Source organism: Pseudorasbora parva, chromosome 10 (assembly GCF_024679245.1).
Source record: "Pseudorasbora parva isolate DD20220531a chromosome 10, ASM2467924v1, whole genome shotgun sequence".
NCBI classification, from domain to species: Eukaryota; Metazoa; Chordata; class Actinopteri; order Cypriniformes; family Gobionidae; genus Pseudorasbora; species Pseudorasbora parva.
In genome coordinates, this window is record NC_090181.1 from 12,598,422 (window position 1) to 12,622,448 (window position 24,027).

The 24,027-nt window shown below is 37.7% G+C and overlaps 1 protein-coding gene across 1 annotated transcript in view; it reads left to right on the forward strand.

Annotated features, from left to right (window-relative positions):
• Positions 1–22,996, forward strand: part of mdga2a (MAM domain containing glycosylphosphatidylinositol anchor 2a) — a 220,922-nt gene extending 197,926 nt beyond the window's left edge. The window contains exons 11-17 of the mRNA XM_067455178.1: positions 2,969–3,146; positions 11,737–11,757; positions 12,729–12,884; positions 18,196–18,360; positions 21,408–21,538; positions 21,743–21,845; positions 22,473–22,996. Coding sequence (XP_067311279.1) covers positions 2,969–3,146; positions 11,737–11,757; positions 12,729–12,884; positions 18,196–18,360; positions 21,408–21,538; positions 21,743–21,845; positions 22,473–22,561 — 843 coding nt within the window. The 3' untranslated portion in view covers positions 22,562–22,996. The remainder of the gene's footprint in view (positions 1–2,968; positions 3,147–11,736; positions 11,758–12,728; positions 12,885–18,195; positions 18,361–21,407; positions 21,539–21,742; positions 21,846–22,472) is intronic.
• Positions 22,997–24,027: the final 1,031 nt, after the last annotated feature.

Consider the following 24,027-nt stretch of genomic DNA (forward strand, 5'->3'; position numbering starts at 1 on the left):
AGCGTGACCAAAAGCTACATTCTGTTTCTGGGTTCTGAATCTGACGACCAACGAGAACGAGCGGAGCTGAGAGGTGTGACGGAAGCTCAGCTTGCAGAGGCGCTTCACTCATATGAGCTGCTCAGCGGTAAAACAACAATTTAAATAAACCAAAACTCAGCAGGCTACTTGCCTCACAGACATGAGATGTATCATGTGTAGGCTATAGAAAGCTTGAAATGTACACTTTTAAACGAAAACATTCGAAATGAAAATAAATATGCAAGCAAAGCACCTGCACCGTCCACGCGAGCAGCTCATGATACTCACAGCGGTTCTGTTTATAATGCTGCGCTCCATCACTGCATGTGCTGTGAGTTTAACCTGCATTTCAGACTAATCCTTAGGGTACCCTACAGCATTTTCACCCCTTGTCCCGCACGTCGCATATTGAGAAAATGTCCCACATTTCCATCAGTCTGTTAGTTTTTCATTGTCATATTAATAAATGCATCTGTTCAGAAAACTACTGGATAATTCGGTAAATTTGTTATATTGTTAATATATAAGATGAATATATAAAACTGTCAATGAACTAATTTCATGTTGATTTATATTTTATTTGTTCATTATTTATTTTGTTGATTTTTAGTTGGACTTGGTCAGAACTCTTTCAAAAATAGTTTATCTGCATGATGCCTGCTGCCTTTGGGCTCAGTGATGTTGAATTTAAATTACATGTATAATAAAGACATGGTATTCTTGCACTGATGTTAAACTTTTAGCCATGTTGCACTTTGACAGTCACTTTGAGATATAGGCTATATTAGATTGTTGTGTTTATTGTATCAATTATTCAAATGATTCTGACAGTTTTTGCCTTTGAAATGACTGGGGGAAAAAGTTTCCCAATCAACCTGAATTCACACTATAGTCTTTGAAATCAATTACATTGCATTATATTGCTTGAAACCCCAAATAGTATAACATTATTCATTAATTATTCCAAGTTATTTGTCCTTGTAAAAAAAAAAAAAAAAGTGGTTTCAATGTAGCTAGCTACTTTTTGATCATAACTTGTAGTGTAGCTAAATACTTTTTTTAAATGGTAGCTTGATTGTAAATTAACTACTTTAACTTACAAGTAGCTTGTAAAGCTACCGTTTCAGAGTAGCTTCCCCAACACTGATAACCATAGAATAGTTAGTAGTGAGAAAATATCACGAATGGACTTAAAGGGGGGGTGAAACACTCAGTTTCAGTCAATCTCATGTCAATCTTGAGTACCTATAGAGTAGTATTGCATCCTTCATATCTCCGAAAAGTCTTTAGTTTTATCATATTTATAAAAGAAATATGGGCTGTACCGAGTCTTTCCGGAAAAAACCGAGCGCCTGGAGGCGTATCGTGTGGGCGGAGCTAAAGAATGACAAGCGCGCAAAGCGGTGACGTCCTCAAGCGTGGAGAAACCCATCTATCTCAGCTAATACAGATAATGATCCACAATCAAATCTGAGGCTGAAATAAATTGAACAGGAGAAACGGCAACATCAGGATGTCCGTCTCTGTGGTATGTACTTTATTTAGGGGCCTTTGTGTGCAGTTTATGAGGACATGATTCGGTTTATGGACTATTGTATGTGACTAGACCTTAGAGGTAGCAAGCAAAACGGTTTTGCACGTCAGAGTCAGAATAGTGTAACGTTATACAGAACAACAATGGAGTAACCGTTAGCGCATTTGAATGACGAAGCACGCGATCGTATCGTTTACTGATGTTTACTCATGCGACGGTAGCCAATAGTAGAGACATTTGAAGTTGATTTACTCACCGGCATCTTCCAAAGCAGGACCGCTCTGTCAAAAGCACACTTCTTTGGTATGATTTGGTGAAGTCCTGTGACAGCAGTGACCGTGGAAATCCACTTTGCGACGCGACTGAAGCGATGCCTTGAAGCTTCCCGTCATTTCTGCGTTCAAATCGGTTCAAATGCAGCGCTGCCTTCCCGGAATGCTGTGCTGAAGCGTTGAAGTCGCTCGACGTCACCCATAGGAATAAAGTGGAGCGCGGCGCGTCATAAGTGTTCACGGACGACTGGATCTGCACCTGAGAGACTGTTTACAGCGTGCATTTCCTCTCTCTCCCTCTAGTCACGCGCGCGCGCACCCTACCGGGAGAAGAGCCCGTACGGCCCATACAAGGACCTTCCGCTCTATTTAACGTCAAGTAGACCCATACTCGAAAAAAACTCGCCAAAACTTGTGAGAAACCGGAAGGAGTATTTTTAACACAGAAATACTCCATCAAACGTCCAACATTAGTTTTTGAAACTTTGTCTATGTTTAGGATGGGAATCCAAGTCTTTAAAGGTGTAAAAAGCTCAGTATGCAGGAAACAGCATTTCACCCCCCCTTTAATAACCCATAACGTTACCACACTTGAATTCACTGAGCTCCTGAGAGTGACCCATTCTTTCACAAATGTTTTTAGAAGCTGTCTGCATGCCTAGTGCTTGATTATACACCTTTGGCCATGGAAGGGATTGGAACATCTGAATTCAATGATTTGGAGGGGTGTTGTAATACTTTTGAGAGCGAAAAAAAGACTGTATATAACAATAGCTCCGTGGAAACAGAAAGCGAAGTGCTCAAACCTTTATGTTGTTATCTGGCTTTGTTCAAATGAAAGGCCTGAATGTGGTAGGATTTCACCTTAAAGCTTGCCTCTGATAGGCCGGCTGTAAATCCTCTCTGAGTGGGAGATATACTGGGTCTAATTACTTGTGTTAGATTATAATATTAGTATGTTTAAATTATGTTTTTAATTATTAGGGCAGAGACATCATATCAAGATGTATGGTTTTTGTTCCCGGGAGACTGTGTTATTAAAAGGACCTTTTTGGGGGATCATTTTTTATGTGTGTGCTGGCTTGATGCTTAATCATTAGATGTTGGAATGACAAAACTGTAATTATGCTCTTTACCTCAGACGGGGCATCAGAGATGGTGGGAGCAGGAAATCCCAATAGAAGACAATATCCAGAAAGGAGAACTACTTACCTACAACCTAACCGAACTCATTAAACCCGAGGCCTATCAGGTCCGCCTCACACCGATAACAAGGTTTGGAGAGGGAGACTCAACAGAAAGGATCATTCACTACAGTGGTAAGAAAAATCTTGTTGGATTGTTTGTCAAGTGTTTTTTTTTGTGTTTGTTTGTTTTTTGTTTTTTACTGTTCTCGTTATTTCAGTACATGAAAGCACCATAGCATAGTGGAGAACTTAGCTCTCTAAAATACTGCATGTTCAGAGAACATGTGGTACAGAGTCTTTACTAGATGTTTTATCTGTACATATTGGTTATCAGTCAATATTAGGGATTTTCTTTACCATCATCTAACCCTCACTTAAAGTCAATAGCAAATTGAAAAATTGATATCCATTTTTTTATACTGTGCATTATGATATTAGCTTTCATATAGTGAGCTACAGTGATTTTTTTTTCTTTTTTTTCTTTTTACTCAAAATTTAATATAAATACTTTTTCGGTTACAGTATCACAATTAAATGCTTATTATTGATTCATCCTTAGTGAAAAGTCCACAGAGCACATATTGAAAATCTCATATTCAAAGTCTGCTTGAAATAAATTGTTTTTCTCTCAAATTATTATGCATTCAGTTTCTCAAATTATTATTATTCAGTTGGAAAAAATGCTAAATTTTGCCCTGTGATCTCAGACTTTTGCCAATATATAACTGCTCTTGGGGAACATAGATAATAAACCAACAATCATGTTAGTGTACTGATGAGCAGATGCTGTCTGTGTACTGCCTGTCTTAAAGTCAAACTCACTTATTAAAACATTTACATGTTCAATTCATTGAAGGTCAGATGATTTTACAGCTCTAAATATTGTGCAAATGCTTTGTATTTACACTGAGAAATTTATATTTTCTTTAATTATATCTGCTAATCCAGCAGAGGACATTTAATTTTCCTTTTCTTTTTATGTAATAGAGACCTCTGCTGGCTGTGTACATGGACAATGTACATGTATTACTCATCTGTTGACATGCATTTTATTCCAACTGTTATATTCTTGTTATCTACTATTTTCTGAAATTGACCAGAGCTATAGATTGATCTTATTGCTTTGCTTTGTGCTTCTTAAAGAGGCCAGTCGAGACACAGGTAACGTACTGTATGTCAAGTCACCTAAACCTATGTCTGTGGTGCCTGAACCCCTTCCCCTCTTTACTGGATAAACAAGCGTAATGTGACCTCACCAATGGCTGGATGCACACGGGCACATTAACTGTGCACAGTGTTCGGTTATCGAGGTTGTGTGATATTAACGGCACTGTCATCATTTTAAGCCTTTGCTTTTGGGTAATAGACATAAAGTACTGTGAAAAGTTGACGTGTCCTGAGGTGTGACATGCTAGACTCAATTCAAAACTATTTTAAACAGCACCAGGCTGTCAAGCAAATTCCTCCTCAATCTCTGTACGCCTTCTTAAAATAGGGATTCGCAAGAAAAGACCACAGTAGACCTGTACAGACCCGTTACAATTACAAAAGCGGAGAGAAAAAAATAATCCCCCAAAAAATCATTTAATCTTCCATTCTGTCATTATTTCATTTATTCTGCTCATAGTTTATTCAGCAGCTTACCCATGTGATATGAAGCCCTATGGCTCTACACAGTCTTTGTGTCGGGTAATGGAAATACCAGTGCTAAAAAATTGAAAATGTCTCATTTCATAACATCTCTCTCACTGCTATTCCATTCCCCCTGAAGTCATTTTGCCACAGGGCTCATAGGAAAAGACCATCTGTATTGATGGGATGGCTTTCACACCGGGAGCACTTCCATCAAAGAGTCCAGCTTTTGCCACTGTGACACTATGCATTTTAATTGGCTCAAATAGCCTGGAGAAGGTGATATCACCATCACACCAGTCACAATCCATATCCTAGCTTTCACAATATACTGGAATTTAAGCCTTGTGTAAACGGCTAAAGAAGCTCTCTGTGAGGAGACCTTCTATTGGTTTGTTAAAACTACACATTTATGTTTAGATTTATGCATCTGGTAGAAACTGCATTCAAGGTATACATTTTTGTTCAATTAATTTTTCTATGTTAAAGGGGATAGTTCACCTAAAACTTCTGTCATCAATTAATCACCTTCATGTCATTCCTAACCTGTATGACTTTCTTTCTAAGACTTCAAAAACTTTCCCATTATGTATTTTAATTTAGTTATGTCTTTTATTTTATGTACATGATGTATGTTTTAGTGAGACTTGTGTATTGCATGTATTGGCTGTCCCATTCACACAGTTTTAATGTTAATGTTTTTTAGTAGAAAACAAGTTGTTAAAATCCTGCATTTTAATCAATGCACGATAATTTATCTGTGTCTGTGAAGGTGAATGTGTCCCACTAGTACTAAAAATAATCATGAACATTATTTTGATTATTTTGCTCTGGGATTATTTTGAATAGAGAGACAAGAAAGAGGAAGTGACATCCTTTTGAGTTTGATGAACCAAGTTCAGAAGTAGCATATTTATGTTTATGTGTGTTGGATGAATTCAAGGTATACATTATTTCAATTCATGTGCAACACCAATGAATATTCAATGGGAAAGTTTTTTTCTTCTTCACCCATTTATTCATGTTATTCCAAACCAGTATGACTCTCTTCTGTGAAGCACACACACAAACTCATGTCTGGTTCACTATCTTTTTAGACTCTCCAAAGGCATGATGTTTTTATACTGTACAAACTGTATATTATTTTTCCGTACACTAACCCTACCCCTAAATCTACCCACACACCAAACTTACTTACTTTTATAAGCTTGTTTCCTGGTGACACAAGTCCCTGTGAATCATGGCGCATTCAGGTTGAAGTCCCCCTGGGATAGAAAATAATCTACACACACACACACACACGTTTGTTTTTGTGAATTGTGGGGACATTAGGTGTAATGGCTTTATACCATAAAAAACGTATTTTCTATCCCCCTACACTCATATAATTATATCAAATTATATCTATTTAAAAAAATGATATCACTGCCCCTACAACTAAACCTACCCATCACAGGAAACTGCACAGTTTACCTTCTCAAAACAAAAAAACTCATTCTGTATTATTTATAAGCCTTTTGAAAAATGGGGACATGGGGAATGTCCTCATAAGTCACCTTCTCCTTGTAATACCTTTGTCATACCCATGTCATTATACACATTCATGTCCTAATATCCCATAAAAACATGTGCACACACACACACACACACACAAAATCATTAGAATGAAATGTTGTTGACTGTCATTGCATGGACAACAAAACTGTTGAAAAAGTCTAATATATCTTAATAAAGGAAGTCATACAGGTGTGGAATGACATGAGGATGAGTAAATGATGACAGCATTTTTTTTTTTTTTTTGGATCATAGCAGTATATACAGTCTTGTTCAAAATAATAAAATAAAATTTTTAAAACTGCTTGACATCTGTGTGGCATGGAGTCAACCAACTTGTGGGTCGTCTCACAAACTGCCTGTGGCCCTTGGACCCAAAAAGAACAATTTTACTCTCATCAGTCCACAAAATGTTCCTCCATTTCTCTTTAGGCCAGTTGATGTGTTCTTTGGCAAATTGTAACCTCTTCTGCACATGCCTTTTTTTTAACAGAGGGACTTTGCGGGGGATTCTTGAAAATAGATTAGCTTCACACAGACGTCTTCTAACTGTCACAGTACTTACAGGTAACTCCAGACTGTCTTTGATCATCCTGGAGGTGATCATTGGCTGAGCCTTTGCCATTCTGGTTATTCTTCTATCCATTTTGATGGTTGTCTTCCGTTTTCTTCCACGTCTCTCTGGTTTTGCTCTCCATTTTAAGGCATTGGAGATCATTTTAGCTGAATAGCCTATCATTTTTTGCACCTCTTTATAGGTTTTCCCCTCTCTAATCAACTTTTTAATCAAGGTACGCTGTTCTTCTGAACAATGTCTTGAACGACCCATTTTCCTCAGCTTTCAAATGCATGTTCAACAAGTGTTGGCTTCATCCTTAAATAGGGGCCACCTGATTCACACCTGTTTCTTCACAAAATTGATGACCTCAGTGATTGAATGCCACACTGCTATTTTTTTGAACACACCCCTTTCAACTAATTCAACTAATTGCCCAATTGCACAGCCTTAAGAGCGTGCATATCATGAATGCTGGGTCTCATTTGTTTTCTGAGAATCTACTGAACCTACTGGTAACTTGTTTGCCATGTAGCAATAAAAAAATATACGAAAAACCTTGATTATTCTGGTTAGTCACATTGTACTGCTATTATTTTGAACAAGACTGTATGTGTTTATTCATTATTATTTTTCATTGAATGTTGAGAAATAAGAAGGAGGCAGACTCATTCTTTGAGATTTTTATTGGAAAGTATTGGAAAGGCAAGCAATAGCAACTTGTGGCAAAGGTTGCAAAGTGTTTGTTGAGACTTTGAATGGCTGCTGTTCAGATTCGTGCACGGACAGTGCCAGGCAAATTAACAAGCTACCAAGAAGAATTGATGGACTGTGTCATTTGGTGTCATTCTATAAAGCAGTTATTCAACACATAAACTTGGTGCTGCCTGTAGATTGCTTTGGAAAGCCACCAATTGGCAGCTATTTATGAGCCTTTCAGAGAACTCAAACAGGCTAAGAGGACAGTGCTAACAAGCCATTATAATTGTATTGTCAAACAGTTAGTACACCTCACTACGACTTTACTATGGTATTAGGTTGTCATAAATGGCATTTTTCTCTGTTTAGTTGTTTACCGCGGATAATATTAATAATGATGATCGACTACAGGTCATTTGAATGCTAATACAAGTCAATGCAAGCATTGTATTAAAATGGATGAATATAAAATATGCTAATGAGGATGCATGTATGATTCTACTCATTAATTTTTATAGGCCTTTGATTATGTGTGGGAGTACTTGGACTCAGTGATAACATATTGTTTCCGAAATGCCTTCAGGTTTTGTATGGGTATCACAAAAAACCTAGTTTCTATGATAAGACAGCATGCCGTGTATCTAGCCTGAATTGCATTACTGCAATTTATTACTCAGCTCTGCACATTTATGTTGTTATCTGGCTTTGTTCAAATGAAAGGCCTGAATATGGTAGGATTTCACCTTAAAGCTTGCCTCTGAGTAGGGCGGCTGTAAATCCTCTCTGAGTGGGAGATATACTGGGTCTAATTGCTTGTGTGTTTAATGATGTTGACGTTTTGCTTTTGCCTCCTGCTCCAATAGCTCTAATTGTACTTTTACAGGGATGGAGGAAGAGAGACATAAGAAAGGGAAAGAACGTGGAGCCCTTCAATTTAGAGAGTGTGTTAATGCGGCACGTGTTTCCAAATATGCAACATCTGTTTGGTTTAACCAAAGCAGGCTTCTCCCCTCCTTACCCCATTTAGAAACAGCTGTGCAGTTTTATAGGAAGGGAACTGTAACCTTCATGGAATAATTAGTTTCTAAATTGTGATTTCTCAATAGGAAAAAACAGCCAGTCTTGAATAGTGAACGTGGAATGTGATCCGTTGACATATTGATTGTGCTTTTGTTTTTATCAGTAATGTAGTTGTTTGCATGTGAACTTTACACAACATTTGCTAAGTATTTTGACAGTTTAAATATGTTCATTCAAAATCTGTTATATTTTGGTCCATTTATACAAATCCTATTCAATTCTGTTGCTAAAGGGTAACTTTACCCAAAAATGAAAATTCTGTCGTTAATATAAGACCTAAGTTCATCTTCGGAACACAAATGAAGATATTTTTTGTCGAGAGCTCTCTGACCCCTTTATAGACAGCAATTTAATGAATACTTTCAAGGCCCAGAAAGGAGGTAATGAAATTGTTAAAATAGTCCATGTGACTCCAGTCATTCAACCTTAATTTTATGAAGCGACAATAACTTTTTGTGCGCAAAAAACCCCTAGAATAATAATTTTATTGAACAATTTATTCTCGTCGGTGCCAGTCTCCTACGCAGTTGCCGTAGTAAATACAGTGCAGCACTTTCCACTACATCAGAACGGCGGCTTACCATTGGCCTGTTCATATGAGCACCACGATGCATGCATGTGATTCTGAAGCAGGAGCAGAATTTACGTATGGCAGAGTATGGCAGTTACCCCATACCCTTGCGTTCAGACAAGCAGGAGAAATTAACCGCTCATAATGCTGCTGTTTAGTTTTGTTGCAGCTTTGAAAATTAAATTTAAAGCCTGACGTCGTGTCCTAACCAGATGCGATGTGACAAGATTTTCAGCGGCAAAACAGACTCGACCCAAGATCAATCATTCACAAATTACAGCCAATCAGAAGAGCATGTGAGCTGCAAGCACACTGACTGAATTAACAATGAAATTGATAAGTAGCCTTCAATATCGAATTTCTTAATATTACACAAATTTGGCATGATTAAAAATACTTGCTGAGTGACTGAAAAAAATGTAATTACATAATACACTTGTTTGTTCACCTTTACAGTTTGAACACAGTTGTTTCCTTTAATTTATTTTCAAGATCTGATGCAAATTATCCATTGTTGCTTTCAGTAAGGCTGTCTATAAATGTCACGAATAATTATATCAAATCCCTTTAAATTATTTTTAGATTAAATAAAGCACATAGTCTGCACTTGTCATACATTGTATGTTGTTCCAGCCATAACGGCATATAAATATTAACAGTAGCCAAAATAAATAAAACATTTCTCACGTGTTGCGTTTGGTTAGGACACAGTGAAGGCTTATAGGACTGTTTCAGTATTTGCATTGATTTTGTATTGTTGTTAAGTTTGTTGTTGATTTCTTTTATCGGATTTTTCCACATTTAGTTTAGATATAATGTGATTATTTAAGAATGTTTTTGTGGCCAGAAGGACTGCCTTCACTCGGTTTTTGTGAAACACCGCCACTGAGCAGGAGTTAGCCAATGGTAATCTGCAGAGCTTGGATATCGTTTACACTATACCAACAGTGTAGAAGATTGCCACAGATGAGATGAGATTGTTGAATAAAGTCAATTTTTTGTGGTGGAAAAAATTATCGTCGCTTCATAAAATTTAGCTTGACCCACTGGAGTTAAATTGTCTGGCTATCACCAGACCAAGCTCAATCTTTTAATTGAATATTGGTCTGGGGAGTCTGCTATATATACAGGTGCTGGTCATATAATTAGAATATCATCATATTATCATTTTAAATTACATATAGTAGCCGAAATTACCTTTTTTTTCATGCTTGATAAGAATCATCAAACATAACATATCCACCCCTTCACATTAAACAAGACAGTAAAAATATTATTTTAATAATTTATTTGTACTAATACTAACACATTTTTTGTAATAATTCTGCTATTGATTGTTAAATGATCCAAAGAAATAACCTTGATAACGTGGAGAGCAGCAGCCATTTTGGTTTGAAATGTTAAACCCCATTTCTTCCCTCTTTCTCTTAATGCCCAAACATATGCATTTTTTCATAAACTTAGCTTGAGATGCAAAAAGCAGTTTGTTAAAACTTGAAGGCATTCTATATCTGATAGAATGTTTCAAACCTTAACATAAACTTACTTCCAAAATCACCATCAAATTAGAAAAGGCATCTGTTTCAAGGAATGACTCACTAGCATTTTGTCTTCCTTGACAAAATCCTCTTTTCCCCTTGAGGCTGCAAATCCTACCTCCCATCATTCACTCATTCATTCATTTGTAAATTCTGTGTATGTAAACAGACGTTTGATAATTGATTCCCCTTCTTTTCCCCTCCTGTCAACCTCTTTACTTTTTCATTTGTATCATCAATTTCATGTGGAGCTATTCCCCTGCAGTTCACAAAGCAGACATTTACACTGACAACCCCTTGTGAACATCTGCTGTTTGAATGCTGTTGTGCTAATCTCTCTCATTATAGGAGCCTGATCAAATGCCAGAACCGATGCCACTTTTCCGTCCCAGAAGGCGACTGACACACTGTACTCATTTTAGTGCTGGAACGTCAATTTGAGACACTTACATTGCCGTATTTCTTTAAATTCTTCTGCTAAAGTTAGAACCCTCTACAATATTATGTTTTCGACTATTTTTGAGAGGATGGCCATTGATTTTTCTTTTCTTACCCATCACAGAAATTCAAAGCTTAGTGTAATTCTGCTTCTAGATGATCCACGCACGTTTTCTGACTTAAACAGGATTGCACATGGGGTTTTTGTATTCTATTAAGGCTCTAAACTTGGTTGAAATAGCGATCAGTTTCCGTCGCACTATCTATTCCACACATGCCCTCTGAAACCTTTCTTCCACAATGCCCTCAATGAGGCTGCCTGGAAGCACTCGGCTTTCTGCCGCACTCAGATAGGCTGCTTGTGAATGGAATGAAGAGAGATACGGGTCTTTATGGTTCACCTGAGCATTGCACAGCCCCATAGCGACCTCTCCCCACACAAACACCCCCTCCTGCACTGAAACACTATTTCTTTTCCCCTCTCTAACTGTGTGATACATGGTAATGATGCCCAAAGCACTTTCTAAACACTTCTCTCCAAGGGCAAACTGCATTCTCCCCTCTCTGTATCCCCTGCTTTTGTTTATAATAGTTTATTAATAAACTATCGACTATGTTTCACATGTGTAACCTCTTCTTTTTTCTGTTTTACAGCACCGGTGAATCCTGATTGGAGTAAGTTTCTTATGACCTTTATATGCACACTAACATCCAAATGTAACTTTTCTATTGCTATAATTATATTTAAAAATGCCATTTATCAGTGTTTTCATATTTACGTTCAGGCATACATCTGTTGATCATTCACACTACTGTAAAAAAAAAATTGAAGTTGAAATTTTTGTTGTTGTTGTGTGTTATGTTCTTAAGGCTGCATTTATTTTATCTGGTCATTTTTAGTAGCCATTACTTTAGAAATCATTCATTGCCAAAGAGCGTTTTTTATTCTTGTCAATATTGAAAACAGCTGCTTAATATTTTTTGTAGAAAATGTGTTTTTCAGGATTTTTTGATGACTGCAAAGTTAAAAAGAACAGCATTTTTTAATAGAAATCTTTGGCTACATTATGAATAACTTTATTGTCATTTGGTTCATTTAATGCATCCTTGCTGAATAGAACTATTCATTTCTTTAAAAAAAAAAACCGTACAGACCTCATATTGAAAGGTAGTGTATGTATGACTTATGCAAATTATACCAACTTGAAAGCATATACATAGAAATCCTTTTAAATCCTATGAGGTTTATTGAAAATGACATTCATGAATTGTATGTTTTTAACAGTTAATGCATTTATCAGGTTTCATTTCATCTGTGTATTTTCTAATGGTCATGAATATTGTAACAGCACACACAGAAAAAGGGTGAAACATATTTAAGTGTGACATCAACAGTTTTTCACTTATAGTTCATAAATGTTGAAGTGATGGTGATAAATGCAGTCTTAAGAAAACATTTTTAAATTAGTTTCTAGAGATCGTAAAAGAGCTTTTTTTAGAGGTTCTCTATTCATTGATATTGTATGTTTCAAGTGTCCAACTAATCACCCAAAAATGCATTATGTACAAATATGTGATCACTCTGGCTTTTTGGATGCTCTTTCTGCACTTTTCATTGTACTGTTTCTCTGCTGAAACAACCCTAGCTACGTTTCACTGTGGCTTCGAAGAAGACACCATCTGTATGTTCACCCAAGATAAAACCGAAGAGTTTGATTGGACAAGACATAGCGCTGCCACCAGGGACACTAAATATACACCCAACACTGGACCCAGCAGTGACCGCACTGGCTCTAAACAAGGTATACAGCACACATTCCACTCAGTAAATCTGTTAAATATAGATAGATATAGATTTATAGCTACAAAAGTTAAACATCACAAGATTCAAATTTTCACAAGCAAGTTAACGAATTGTCATTCATCAGTGGTATGGTGGATGTTGAGTAATAGGTTATATCATCAGCAAAGTGAAGCCTGTGACTTTTAGAGAGAGGCTAATAGCATTAGCCTCCAAAGGCACTTTCAATTTCTCATGTTGCTAAAGTAGTGCACAGGCTGTCTTTTGATTGGCCGACGTTTAGAGGAAGATGCTCAGTGGGTTCCATTAGCTGCACTTTCAGAAAAATGGTGTCAGTCATTAAAGTTGACATCGGATCATGACAGATCCGGTGTGCAACTGGATCATTTCAATGGGTCAACACATCACTAATGCAATCAGCTTGTCTAGTACTTTGGTAAAGTAGAGGAATCTGAAGAATGCAAGTCATAAGTTCAGAAAGAACAGTATAGTTGTTTAATCTATATATTGAAGTGGGTTTTTGAGTGCTGCAGGGATGACGTCATTTTTGTAGGCCAAGCTAGAAGTTAGCATCACCCTCGGTGTTGCCAAGCCTGACGTTTTCCACTGGAATTAGGCTACATTTACACTGTAGCCGCGTAGTTGAAGCTACTCGTATTTGTTAAGAAACATATGAATTTTTCTTTAAAGCAGCACTTGGCAACTTTTGCTCTCGGGGTCCCCCTACAGTTTGGAAAAAATAATGTCCTCAACTACTGTCGTAAGATCTGTCATCCTACAACAGGGGATGCCATCGCACGTGCATTTGATGACATGACAACCCTGATAGCCCTGAACTAGTGATGCGTGGGTTGTCTCATAACCCACGGACCACGTATGTCTATTTAATGGTCGCGGGTGCGGGGCGGGTTGTAAAAATATATACAGTGGTGCGGGGCAGGCCATATAACTTCATAAAAGTGGCGCCGCGGGTTGGTGCAGCACTAACAGTTCCCCTGAACACTGCAGGAGGAGTTCACATGCAGGTGTTCTTCTGGCGTCGCGTGTGAAATGTCTTCATCCCAGGTAACGTTACAGTCAGTGGCATATGTTTCAGCATGTCATATGAATATAATTTCATGGGTTTTATTTTTTTCAAACGCCAAATAATCACGATGCTCACGTTTACAAGCCAGCGTTATTATAGTAGTCTATTGGTTACCGTTTTACAGAATCTATATGATACTTCAGTTCAATGTTTGAGTGGTAGGTAATCACCCTAACAAGCATGACAGCATCGGTCGGGCGCGCCTCCTTCAGCTCACACCGACGAGCAAACGCTGGTCCAATGTTGATCCTCGTCCTGCCTTTAATCCCATCACTTTTTCGTTTCCTCTTATTGCTTTCCTCCAACAAAACCTTTTCTTTCTTATTTGTCTCTGCTGCTTCGGACATGACTATATTATCCGACGAACAAAGTTGGGCTCGCACGTCTGAATGTAAGGAAGTGTGGGTGTTGGTGGAAGTGACGTATATGCCGTAAAGCTGTCGAATTTTGTAGTTCTTTTTGTTCTCGGGTTACTACCCACAACCCGAAGTTTAAAAGTACGATTAAAAACGATACAGACCCCATCAGGCTATGGCAGACGTGTCATTCAACCTATTGTAAGTCGATTTATCATCACAAGTCTTAAAAAATATATTATGAAGGTTGAAAAGTTACCTAGTGCTGCTTTAAGACAAACAAACAATCAAACACAACTTTCATGAACTTACAGGCAATCAAGAACTTAAAAGCTTAAGTTAGGCTGTCAACAAACTATACAATGGTTGTATAAATTTAACATAACCAACATTAAAGGGATAGTTCACCAAAAAGTCTGTCATTTACTCATCCTCATGTTGTTCCAAACCTGTGAGTGATTTCTGTCACTCCATTGAGAGCTATGCAACAACCACTCTGAAGCATCAAAAAGTTCATAAAGAGAGTTTAAATATTCATTTGAATTGAGTTTTTTAATCCAAATTGCCTTATACACTGAACAGATTCAATTTAGGCTTTTATTCACAAATAAACATTCATCAACGCACACATCAGTTGTGGTAAACTGAAGCTCAAGCATGTTTGCTTGACGTGCAAGAACCAATAAGGTTTATTCTTGTGTTATGCTGCGCGTTTGAGCTTCTGCAAGAACCAATGAGGTTCATTCTCGTGTTACGCAGCATGTTTAAGCTTCTTTAATAACCAATGAGGTTCATTCTCGTGTTACGCAGCATGTTTGAGCTTCCGTAAGAACCAAAGAGGTTCATTCTCGTGTTACGCAGCACGTTTAAGCTTCTTTAATAACCAAAGAGGTTCATTCTCATGTTACGCAGCACGTTTAAGCTTCTTTAATAACCAATGAGGTTCATTCTCGTGTTACGCAGCACGTTTAAGCTTCTTTAATAACCAATGAGGTTCATTCTCGTGTTACGCAGCACGTTTAAGCTTCTTTAAAGCTACACTGTGTAACTTTTTTAGTTTATTCTTAGCTAAAATCACTTAGTTCTTTCAAAAATATATGTGCTCATTAATGTATATTTACTTCTTTCAAGTAATCATGTATTCTCGTAATTTTATAATATACCATTGAAAATACATAAGTGTTGAGGGTTCGGATGGCGGTCGCCATGTTGCTCCTCCATCTTGAAAGTACATTTGCCAAAGAGGGACATACCCGTAAATTCAAGCTTCGCTTTTCGCGTTTTTACACTCGATGGCACTGTGTCGAATGTGAAGAGGGGGATTGCTTGAGGCTGCTATATGATGATGGAGGATCACTCTTAAGCCCCCAAATTTCACACTGCACGTCAGACCCGCAATATTCCCGGAACATTGCCTGGTCGCCTTCTGTGTAAAAGCAACCACGTCCCGGAATTGATTACCGAATTCGACTCGGGGACCTAGTAACATTGCGGGATATGTATCAGAGTCGCCAAGGAAGCGGAAAAGAGAATTAAGACGGCAACGCGACAGGCAAATCAACAAGACAAAAGTAAAAATTGGAGTGGCCTTTCCAAGATGGAAAGAGCTCATGAGGAGCAACGATTTTAAAAAGAACACCGACATTGCCTGCTTTCTTCTCGACAGGTAATATTAATTCAGCCTATTTGTGTATATTGGAAGTTTTATTGTTGCTTGGCTAATTATATCATGGTGTGCTGTGCATAACACTAGAACGACGTCTAGGATAGTTTTCCTCGCGTCAATGATGAAAAAGTATTGTTTACCTTATAACATAAATCCGTGTTCTATGACGGATAACATGAGATTAATATTTTAATTGCATTATAATTTGTTTGCCTTACGCTAGTGGTGTTGTACAATATACAGAATAATGATAGCACTGATAAAAGTTACTTTACTAAGAGCTTGCATTCGTCTGGGAACCTGATAGCTGATGTTAGCAATGAACTGGTTATTATTCAGTTCTATTATTCATTTTACATAGATTAATTTGATCATAGATCATTTGGTAAATTAAATAACTGCAAATTATAATAGTTTTCAAAAATTACCTCATCACTTGAGTTGACGCAACACTCACCGAAGAGATCGAACTGAAAGCCATGACTAAATCGGCCACCGTAGGAGTTGAAACGAAATCGAAATTGAGAGGAGCAGAAACTATTATTCACTGGATGGTCATATACCTTTTCACCACTAGATGGGAGAAAATATCACACAGTGTAGCTTTAATAACCAATGAGGTTCATTCTCGTGTTACGCAGCATGTTTAAGCTTCTTTAATAACCAATGAGGTTCATTCTCGTGTTACGCAGCACATTTAATCTTCTTTAATAACCAATGAGGTTCATTCTCGTGTTACGCAGCATGTTTAAGCTTCTTTAATAACCAATGAGGTTCATTCTCGTGTTACGCAGCACATTTAAGCTTCTTTAATAACCAATGAGGTTCATTCTCGTGTTACGCAGCACGTTTAAGCTTCTTTAATAACCAATGAGGTTCATTCTCGTGTTACGCAGCATGTTTAAGCTTCTTTAATAACCAATGAGGTTCATTCTCGTGTTACGCAGCACATTTAAGCTTCTTTAATAACCAATGAGGTTCATTCTCGTGTTACGCAGCACGTTTAAGCTTCTTTATTAATCAATGAGGTTCATTCTCGTGTTACGCAGCACATATGAGCTTCCGTAAGAACCAATGAGGTTCATTCTCGTGTTACGCAGCACGTTTAAGCTTCTTTATTAATCAATGAGGTTCATTCTCGTGTTACGCAGCACATATGAGCTTCCGTAAGAACCAATGAGGTTCATTCTCGTGTTACGCAGCATGAGTACTTCAAGAACCAATAAGGTTTGTTCTCGTGCGTCAAGCAGTTTAGGTTGAGTACAGAACTGGTTCATATTTTATTAAAAATATCTTCATTTGAGTTCGATAATGAAACTAAGTCTTACAGGTTTGGAATAACACAAGGGTGACTAATGATAATAGAATATACATTTTTGCCAATTCTTCTGACAACTCTTTCAACTATTAAATCTACAAGTTACAAATTTTGAGTTAGAATAGTTTGCAGAAGCACAAGTATAAAAACAAGACTGTTGTAGTTATACTCTTCTTTAAAGAGAACTAGGGAGTAGATGAGTTTACTTGTTCATTGTGATGTTTAATGTCCCCGACAACATATGTGGTGCCATTTAGCCACTTGAAAGAAACTGACTTTTTCAAGACACATAAAAGCTTTTTTTTTTTAAGTTTTATGTCATTAAAAAGTGAAAATATCTTAAGCTTGTGTTAACCACAGACCTTATTTCAGTCATTTAACCAAAAACCCTTTCAGAAAACCTATTGACTTGAGGACGATAGAACCAGAAGTTGTTTTCGGATTTTAGGACTCATTCTTGCAGCACTCTGTTAATATTTCAATTAATGGATATTTAAGGGCTTGACTTGAGTGAGAAAGAAACACAGGTCAATAGCTTTTTAAGTCACTCTGACCCGATGTGAAAGGAAAGAAATCTGTCTTTTAAAAGGCTATGAGTAATGTGAATTGAAAAATAATTTGTCTTGCTCTATGGAGTCACTGAGGTCCTATTGATTATTCTTAGTGGAGGTGTATTGAGGCTTGGAGAAATTATAGCTTGATAATTTAGCATGTGCTATATCAGATTTGAACTGTTGTGTGATTTTGATGTTATAAAATCAGAATTATTGTGCCTAATTAAATTGGGGGGGGGGGGGGGGGGGGTTACAAAAAAAACCTGTTTGAACAGTAGTGTGTGAGCTACTGTGATCAGTTAATTTGTATGTACTTGTGGACTTTGTACAGGTTTCTACATGTACATTGAGACCTCGCGGCCACGTCTGGAGGGAGACAAGGCACGACTGTTGACTCCTTCCTTCAATGTTGCCCCTAAAAATCCCTATGGGAATGTAGCCACCAACCCAACATACTGCTTCAGCTTCTACTACCACATGTATGGAAAGCATATAGGTGGGTCACTGTTAGCTCAGTACATTACAAGGACTTTTGATGATTTGTATGCAGATGGTATAGTGTTGATGATCAGCCAGCTGTAACCTCTACAAGTACAGTCTGTTTGACATCACAAATCTACTTTTCAAATGAGTGCTGGATGACCAGGGCTGCTTTTCTCAAAAGCATTGTGAGCTAAAACGACCGTAGGGATCCTTAGGCTTACAATGCTTTAGGGAAACCATGCTTTTTGGAAACGCAGCCCTGGTCAGTCAGTGACACAGTCAGTGTCAGGCAGATATGGGCTGGAACATTATTACTTTTAGTGTCTCAAGATGAAAGAGAACCGCTTTTCAGTTAGATATGTATAAAAATATCAGAATATGGACACGTTCTAAAATGTTTTATGTATGATTTTTTTATATAAGAATGACTGCAGTGTGACTTGTATCTCAAAATGTTACTGTTTTTTTATTTTAAACTTTACATGAGTATTTCATGATTCATATTTTAGATTCTATTTTACAGTTAGGTGGAAACAGGCTTACATATAAATATACACTCACCTAAAGGATTATTAGGAACAACTGTTCAATTTCTCATTAATGCAATTATCTTATCAACCAATCACATGGTAGTTGCTTCAATAAATTTAGGGGTGTGTCAAGACAATCTCCTGAACTCCAAACTGAATGTCAGTATGGGAAAGAAAGGTGATTAAAGCAATTTTGAGCATGGCATTGTTGTTGGTACCAGACAGGCCGGTCTGAGTATTTCGCAATCTGCTCAGCTACTGGGATTTTCACGCACAACCATTTCTAGGGTTTACAAAGAATGGTGTGAAAAGGGAAAAACATCCAGTATGCAGCAGTCCTGTGGGCAAAAATGCCTTGTTGATGCTAGAGGTCAGAGGAGAATGGGCCGACTGATTCAAGCTGATAGAAGAGCAACTTTGACTGAAATAACCACACGTTACAATCGAGGTATGCAGCAAAGCATTTGTGAAGCCACAACATGCAAAACCTTGAGGCGGATGGGCTACAACAACAGAAGACCCCACCAGGTACCACTCATCTCCACTACAAATAGGAAAAAGAGGCTACAATTTGCACAAGCTCACCAAAATTGGACAGTTGAAGACTGGAAACATGTTACCTGGTCTGATGAGTCTCGATTTCTGTTTAGACATTCAGATGGTAGAGTCAGAATTTGGCATAAACAGAATGAGAACATGGATCCATCATGCCTTGTTACCACTGTGCAGGCTGGTGGTGGTGGTGTAATGGTGCGGGGGATGTTTTCTTGGCACACTTTAGGCCCCCTAATTGGGCATTGTTTAAAAGCCACGGCCTACCTGAGCATTGTTTCTGACCATGTCCATCCCTTTATGAGCACCATGTACCCATCCTCTGATGGCTACTTCCAGCAGAATAATGCACCATGTCACACAGCTTGAATCATTTAAAATTGGTTTCTTGAACATGACAATGAGTTCACTGTACTAAAATGGCCCCCACAGTCACCAGATCTCAACCCAATAGAGCATATTTGGGATGTGGTGGAACGGGAGCTTCGTGTCCTGGATGTGCATCCCACAAATCTCCATCAACTGCAAGATGCTATCCAATCAATATGGGCCAACATTTCTAAAGATTGCTTTCAGCACCTTGTTGAATCAATTCCACCTAGAATTAAGGCAGTTCTGAAGGCGGAAGGGGGTCAAACACAGTATTAGTATGGTGTTCATAATAATCCTTTAGGTGAGGGCATATTTCTCATGATTCAGACTTTAAATCTCATATACTTTATATCAAAAGTGCCTGTTTATTAGATATTTATTGTAACAGATTTATAGTTTATTTTTTCCTCTCGGGCAGAAATGGGCTTCCACATTTACAAGTTGACATAGTCAGAAAATTACAGTGTACACTTTGGCCTTTTCTGGGATGGAAAATCTTGCTATTAGAGGTTTCTGGTGGACTAAGTGCTGTAAATGACTTAGACCAATAACATATTTCTATAGTTCCTTTTTTCATGCTCACTTTATGCTGCTGCAGTTGAGCTGGACATGCAGTCGCACTTCTGGGGTAGCGATGACCTCCACGGCCTCACAGACAAGCTTGTAACTGCAATTTTCTGCTTCACAAAGCTGTGTGCTTTTAGAATAGTAAGTGTGGAGCTAATTCCAACTCACCAGGGTGTTCTCTTCCTGGCTTTTGACACGTGGTCTCATCGGCCGTCTGGGGTTATAAATTCATGTGACCAACAAGATCTTCTGTCTGGCTGCACAGCAAACAACCGAGACAACATGGTTAGATGGCTGTTTTGATATAAAAACCTACCCAAGTGGTTCTTAAGGTGCAAGTAAAATCATTTGTTGTGTGTTGCACTAGCCTACATTCCAGTCATCTTTGACTTATACTGACACCTAGTGGTTGGAGGGACTGTAATGAAAATGCAAATGTTTTCAATTAAATGTGCTGTTGTAAAAGATAAACTATAGTAATGTGCAGCTTGTTGTGTGATCTCAAAATGCCAGACACTGACTCGATCCATGTAAAATAAATATATTATTAGAGTCAACATCTCATCTTAGGTAGGCTACTATTAATTTCTTTATGTGTAAAATGTTTTAATGAGGGGGAAAATGCATTGTTAAAGAAGAAAGAAATGGCAACGAGGGTTTTTTTGTGTCGTTTTAATACCTCAGTCTTTTTTAACACTGTTTTTCTTGAGAAAGTGTATCATTAATAGCATCACATCTCTGTAGCTCTAGTCTCATTGTCTCCTCATTTGCAAGGAAATGAAACATACATATATATATATATATATATATATATATATATATATATATATATATATATATAACAACAGCAGTGATTGTGTTCTGAACCAATTTATGATGAAGATGGAGAATAGTCAATGTCTCTTCAGGGTCACTGAACCTTGCAGTTGCTATGTAACAAAGAAAGAGAGGTTCAAAGGACATTATATAGTTAACTGGCATATTGTATCTAATGATTTCTTCTGACACTAAGTGCATATGCCTTTTTTGTTATTTCAAGGAACGTTGAACGTGTATTTGAGGCAGAAGAGCCAGACGGGTCAGGATACGTCTGTGTGGACCCTGAGTGGCAACCAAGGGGAACGTTGGAGGCAAGCCAGAGTCAACATCAATCCAACATCCTCTTTCCAGGTCCCTCTTTTCATAAAAGCACGCAAAAAAATAATAATATAAGAAATTGAATGATAAAAGATATACATATTATTTGATAAATAGTACACAAATAATATTTTTAATTTTTAATTTATAATAATATAATTTATATTATTTAAAATGCTTTGTATTCAGAATGAAAGGAAAACGTTTTTGGTTTTATTTTCCCGCCCATTCATGTAGATGGTTTTGGAGGGTATTCGTGGTCCTGGCATTGAAGGGGATATTGCTGTAGACGATGTGACCATAGAGGAAGGAGAGTGTCGAGACCCCCCACCCAGTAGTAGTGAGTATTTTAGAAAAGAGTATTTTAGAGTTTTTTTGAAAGAACTCTCTTATGTTCACCCAGGCTGTTCTTATTTGAACAAATAAAAAAGTGATATTTTGAAATATTATTACAATTTAAAATACCTTTGTTACAGCTATTATTCCAGACTTCAGTGTCACATGATCCTTCAGAAATTCTTTCAGTTAGAAATGAATAGAAATATGAATAGAAAATATTTACTGTCACCTTTGATCAATTTAAAGAAACCTTTGCTGAATACCTGTTTAGTCTAAATAAATAAATCATGAGAACATGCAGTTGTGGAAGAAACTTTTCTGTAGGATCAAGGCTAACATGATGTGAACTGTAGTTTCTTTTCTTCTTCTTATCTATGACAAGATTAGTCACCAGCTTGAATTACTTTTCCATGGCTCTCAGCAAACATTTACAATTCATTTTTTTCCGTTCTGTTTTGAATTAAAGCGTAGCGCACCAAAAGATGTTCTAGATACAGAGCGTAGACAAACCTCATTAAACTTCTAAAGGACAGAAGAATTGTCAATCTCTGAATTATTTACACAACACTGAGAAATGAATATTTGTTCACATCCATAACTGCATTTGTCCTTGTCTTTTTTCCCACAGATATAAGATCCCTGGCCTCTTCTGCTGCAGTGCATATATGGCAGCTCTGTCTCACTTTACTTTTGGTCTTGGTTGGCCTCCGAAGGTGACCTCATCACATGGAGGTGGAACCCAGCTTTGGCATTCATAGAGATTTTGGCTGACTCGGACTGCCTGAAGACGACAACAACCAAAGATTCATCCCGTCTACACAAAAGGAACGTAGGTTTTAGATCATTGCAAATGAAGGAGAAGCCATGGAGGGAATCTGAAGTTCTCTAACACATTGACACGAGTATTACGCTGGAGTCCACTCGAGATCTTGAGGAAAGCCTATTACAGTTGTCAATGTTAGAAAGAAACAAACAGGTGGATGGTTACAGCAGGACGGCTTGAAAGACTTAATAGGGGAATCTTTCAAAGCACAAAGACGTATCATGTATTTCTATCACTACATGGTTTTTGCTTCGTTGAACGTCTGCTTCTGTCATCAAAGAACTCATTATGTCACAATACGTAATACTAAACCACATGAAGGAAACTTCCGAGAAGAAAAAAAAAACAAGGATACCAGAGTTGGTAACAAAAATGAATGATTGTTTGAAAAAATGTTTTAAAATGTTTTTGTTTCTTATGTCTGAAAAAAGAGGTATGTCAAATACAGTCACTCTTTTTGTATCTCCCTGTGCTCTGATGTCAACATCAGGGCTCCGCAAATGTGTGTTGTTTTAGAGGGGAGTACAATCTCAATGTAAAGTTTGTTTTCCGACAGATGGGGCGTTCATGTACTTGTCCTTTGTGCTTTAACAGACAGCATCCTGATATGCCCATTCTGGGCTTTGTGTTTCATTCTTACTCAGTGTGTTTTGTTTTATTAGGTATGTTACCAAACTCATCTGAATCAATATTAACAGCTAATCATGCAGCTGACACAACGAACACCGTCTCTCACTATGAATCGTTGAGTTGACCTTTCATTTCAGCACAGCTCTGCTAAACAACAGCAGTAGAGAACTGTTGAACATCACGATGTACCTGCTACTAGTGTGGATCTGAATCTCCTGACTGTGTCCGCTTGCAGTTGTTTTCTTTAGGTGCGTAAAGATAGCCGTCACCTGTTCGCTAAGGAACATGGAGTTGCTGTCTGTTATGAAATCAAGTGCCTTTAGAACCTCTGTAAAATCATTCTACTGTGCTACTTTGTCATCTATAGCATTTCCTTTTGGCACCGTTTATAGCGTGCGTGCAGTACACACGTGAGATGAAAGGTGAAAATCAGAGAGCCGCGATGAGAGACGGGTGCCATGTTGCAGCCCATCACTGATGTCTTGAGTTCCACATACTGTTGATAGGTGATGACTTATTTTTATTTTGACAGCATACATCCCACCTGCTCCACATCCGACTGATATAAGGAAAACAATGGTGGTGGGACTGGACTAAAAGCACCATTGATTCATCAGTAGGACATCTGGGAGCTATTATCGCCAGGTGAAACACAGCCGGGAGGGTCACTATGAAATCCTCCTTCGATCTGATGAGACTTCTGTGCCGCCGAAAAAAGACTTTTTTTTTC